The sequence below is a fragment of the Suillus subaureus genome (genome assembly GCF_016647635.1).
Source record: "Suillus subaureus strain MN1 chromosome Unknown BJ212scaffold_220, whole genome shotgun sequence".
NCBI lineage: Eukaryota > Fungi > Basidiomycota > Agaricomycetes > Boletales > Suillaceae > Suillus > Suillus subaureus.
In genome coordinates, this window is record NW_024538776.1 from 14601 (window position 1) to 18985 (window position 4385).

At 47.8% G+C, this 4385-nt stretch overlaps 1 protein-coding gene across 1 annotated transcript; it reads left to right on the forward strand.

The window, feature by feature from the left end:
• Nucleotides 1-3055: 3055 nt before the first annotated feature.
• BJ212DRAFT_390222 (uncharacterized protein) lies at nt 3056-3992 on the forward strand. The gene is made up of 4 exons (XM_041343083.1): nt 3056-3184; nt 3271-3300; nt 3356-3564; nt 3633-3992. The coding sequence occupies exons 1-4, from the start codon at nt 3164-3166 to the stop codon at nt 3766-3768; spliced, it is 396 nt and encodes a 131-aa protein (XP_041185462.1). The 5' UTR covers nt 3056-3163; the 3' UTR covers nt 3769-3992.
• The last annotated feature ends 393 nt before the right edge of the window (nt 3993-4385 follow it).

The window sequence follows — 4385 nt, forward strand, 5'->3', positions numbered from 1 at the left end:
CCAGTTCCTCCCAGTCTGTCACCGGATGAGTTGTTAAAGATTGTACATTAAGATCGTGAAGTCAGAAGCAGAAGTTTGGAAAGATCCTGTAAGCATGGCGCTTACTACGTGACAACGTACTCCACGCTGATTGGACACCGCGTACTATTTGTTCCGTGTTTGGACTGATGCACGCCAACTCATTTATATAGCTCGACGCATACATGCTCGTATCTTATCTCTTTCTTACCGTACCATCAATCATACGCTCTTCCACATTACTGTTTGTCTGTCAGTGTGTTTGTCGTCGACGTGACGGCTTTCCAGATCCATGGAGATCATGATGGTCAGTCAGTATGCACCGATGCTGACTTTGTTTCTAACTCTGTTCGGTATATTGCATCCCAACTAGTCAGATCTATGGTGTGAATAATCGGAACAGACGCGCAGGTTTATTTCTAAGGGACTAATCGTTTCTTCTGATGTGCATCACAGCACTAGATACCGTGTATCCATGATGTCGAAGGTCTCCTGAGGTTCATGCAGTCCTGTGAACTATGCGATGTTCCTTTGATAACAAAGTCAATAAGTGAGCATCTCTTTCGAAATTCGAAGGCCTACCGACTTTCTGAGACCTTTAAATGCTGCTTCAAGGTTCAGTAACGCGCCTCGTCCGAGCTCCAGAATGCAAGTACCAAGTGGCTGTACCTTGGTTGACGGTGTTACCAAACTAGACTTCTTATACAATATCATGTATCAGGCGTCTGAGGATGGTCATGGATGTATCGTCCTCCCTGAATGCCCGACGTCCACCCAAACGCGATGCCCAAAGCGGTTGCTGGGCTGAACAAAGAATAATACTCTCTCCCAAGCCTAACCTTGACCGCAACCAGATCGTATGGGCTTTCTTCTGAGGTTGTGATCGATTCAGCAACTTCTCGTTCGAAGGTGTGAGAGCCGCAAACAAGGAAATAATCCCGCAAGGAATACAAGTTTAATTCGATGGGATAAACGGTCAAGTCCACCTCTACGATGGAGCGATCATCGGGGGATGTTTTCACCGTATCTTTATCGAGCGCCTTGATTTCATTGACGCGTTCTTCGCATATCCAGGACTCGATCATCGCAATAACGGGCAAACTTTTGCGGATCTCGCGTACATCTTGATTGCCTTCGGGTTAAATCATCAGATAAGACTTTATGAATGCGCAAAACAAGAATCTGACCGAGAGCTGAACGCAGCATGCGGCAGTGAACACGATGGCCGGATTCCCAAGCATCCTTCTGGCAATCTTTTGAGCAGTAACGTGTCAGCATGCACCCCGAACAACGGTATGCCGTGGCATCGTCTTCGGAGAAATCGATAGGGCACTAATAAATAAAGCATTTCAGTTGGCGAAGAGAGGCGGACCGTTCTCGAACGTACTTTCAGGCTACAACACCGATACCGGTAGAAAGGAGCTCCTTCAGGCAGCTCGTGGAAATTGGTGAAGGTACGAGCCGCGGAGTCGACGGCTTGCCATACCTCCCATAATACGGGGTCTTGGGATGCTCGTTCTTCAAGGTCTACCCGATCTAATCTCTGAAGGGCGGGGTGAAGAACCCGTAGCACTTTTGAGAACACGAAGAACCGGGGAAGCTCTTTGAGCAATTGAATGTCATGGTCATCATCAAAGCGTTTGGCATTGTCAACACGTTCAGCTCGCGATGATCCGGTTCGTAGGAGACATTCGAGTAGACCATGCTGAAGGGCTTGAGATATCACCAAAGCAGAGTCTTTTGCGCAATTCATTGAATAGCCGATATAGCGATATGCGATGTATAACACTCTGCGTCGCGCCGCCAGCCCTATATCTGGTTCATTATCCGAACTATTCCAAGCAGGGGTTAGGAGCCGTTCCCAGAGTGTCGCAACAGCACTTAGGACAGTACGAATTGAGCCGATTTGGAGGAGCAATTCTTGACAACCACCCTCTCTGTCGCCCAATGATTGCATGAAGAGGATGGCTTGAGCCAAGCCAGTAGCACATACTGTCATGGACGAGAAGTCAACATTTTCTCTTGCTCGTAACCGGGGTTCCGGCATATTAGACACCTCTTTAGTCATACGACGAATATATCGGAGGGCTAATGAGGCCATGGGGAGGGTCCCGCCAGCAGCAGAAGCGATGATGGATACTGGTAGAGACGCTGGGGTGTCTTCCATACAGATAACGCTGAGCGAGCACATATTCGCCCGTATCAGTGCACTGAGATTTTTGTCGCCTTCTCGAAGAGGATCAGCGACGTCATCGCTCTTCAACCCGTCGACGATGACCCAAGCTCGGAAGAAAAATGCTTGAACAGTGGGGTTCACCCTCATCAACTGCCTGCCGGTTGTTGTGAATTGACACAAGGTTGACAGTGGATGTATGGTAATCCTAAGGGCTTCGTAAGTGCTAACAGACAGGCCATGTGGGAGGGCGGCAGGTCTCTGCGAAGGTGGAAGGAAGTTGCTGCTGAAGAACTGCATCCACGGGAAGAGCATCTCCCACTTTGAAGCAATAGCGTCATGGACAATGCGTTCTCCGAGACTGATATTGTTACCGAGGTTATGACAAATTTGCACAATGCCACCCATGGACCATTTGGCGAGCATGATTACTGGTACAACATCAGGACTAATTCTGTCCGGAACAGGGTATGCCTCCAGTTGTGCGTGAAAGACGGGAAGCAAAAGTGGCGTGACATCCTTGAGTTGATTGAGACTACCAACAACGTCTCGGAGATCTTCAACTGAGCCACGCAATGCCCCATCAATTTTACGCTATGACAGCGAGAAACAAGAAGTCAGCGTTGTCGTGCCTTCTGGGGGGATTCAAGCACACCTGCATCAACCGAGGCAGAACCCTGAGAGCTTCCCTATCCCGTGCGTTAATTCTGGGTGCCATGATTGAGATCCAAAAAGTAAGACGGTATCGATGGTATCAGCATAGTAACGATCGTACATAAGCATTTCCAGATCTACATTTGTACATAAACCAAACAACTACATAATCCAAGTGATGCTGGGCCCTTGTGGCCCACTGAGTGCCACCATGAATCAACTTCAGTACATTTGATTTTCCACCCCACGGATCCCATCACTCTCCTAAAAACTTTCAGGACCAAGCCAGAGCTAAGTGCGAAAGTTACTTGATATCGAATGCGATCTAGTTGGTGGTCGGTTCGTTCTCCGTATTCTCAACTGTCGAATTTCGTTTCTTCGTCACTCCCATCGTCACATTACTAGTGCATAACTTGAACCGACAGATGGGCTTTCTATGGTGTGGATTTGCCAACGTGAGCTCATATGACACCTCATTGCAATGATCGTATAGTATTGCAGTATGGAAAGCCAGACCACCGTGTTATCCTTTCAAGCCTGCTTCTTGTTGAAGTGTGGTATGCTATCCTATCCCTTCTTTCCAAGGTACCGATTTTATGCTTTCTTGTGAGGAGCACAAGTCTCGTGGACCCTGTTCTGGACTCTGAGCGCGACTCGATGATCTACTTTCTTCAACTCTCTCATGACCACCGACCAACACATTTTATTATTAATACTATGTAGGTCGTCAATTGTCCTACTCTCCTAGAGCGTCTACTTCAGTCAAGCTGATTACCTTTTGCCATAGGCACCATAATTCCCCTGAAAGTTCTGCAAACGTCCGGTGTAAGGACCACACATTCCTGATACCAATATGCACTCTGAGAAACGTGTTAACGTTTATGGCGATTGATTCATGTCGTCTTCTACCGTCGTCAATCTGATTGCTTTGATATGGTACACGTGTGCGAAACTCGTTACAAAACATGATATATCCATACATACAATGCGAATCGGCGATTTGTCCGTTGGAACAGTAACAGTGCAGGAAACAGAAAAAAAGGTAGGTAGCTAATGCGTTGGGTAAGAAGAGAGAGATGATGCCTCTTAATTCAAGGTCGGCTCCTCTGCATCAGGCGCAAAGCGAAGTCGCGCAAGGAGTATGGTATCCCAGATCTTGTGGGTCAGCGATACCTTACTCGTGAAGTTGGTCGACGCGGGGAAGAACTCTTTGCCACCAGATTTGATCGTGAAAGCGCCCCATGGATGATTCGCTCTGCGAGAAGAGAAAACGTTGAAGTATGCCTCCCCTGACGAGATGGGATCGGCCACAAAGAGAGCGTAGTCGCGCGCGTTTACAGTGCCCGTCACTACGAAACAACGTTACTCAGACTAAGCCAGGGAGGTAGACATTGTCCTGCACGTACCAAGAAAGACGTCTTCTTTCTGTATAGGGTGATTCGGTGCGTATTCTTGCAAGATCATGTGTATATTGTCTTTAAACCACTGTGAAACCGCGGGAAGGTTGCCATAGGAAAAGTCCCGGAGGTCGTACGACTCA

What these genes read in the sequence shown, in the direction of transcription:
- BJ212DRAFT_390222 (XM_041343083.1), top strand. Translation starts at nt 3,164, where the DNA reads ATGCGATCTAGTTGGTGGTCG. An exon ending in TGCGATCTAGTTGGTGGTCG is followed by an intron (nt 3,185 to 3,270) that starts GTTCGTTCTCCG and finishes TTGAACCGACAG; the next exon opens with ATGGGCTTTCTATGGTGTGG. An exon ending in CATTTTATTATTAATACTAT is followed by an intron (nt 3,565 to 3,632) that starts GTAGGTCGTCAA and finishes CTTTTGCCATAG; the next exon opens with GCACCATAATTCCCCTGAAA.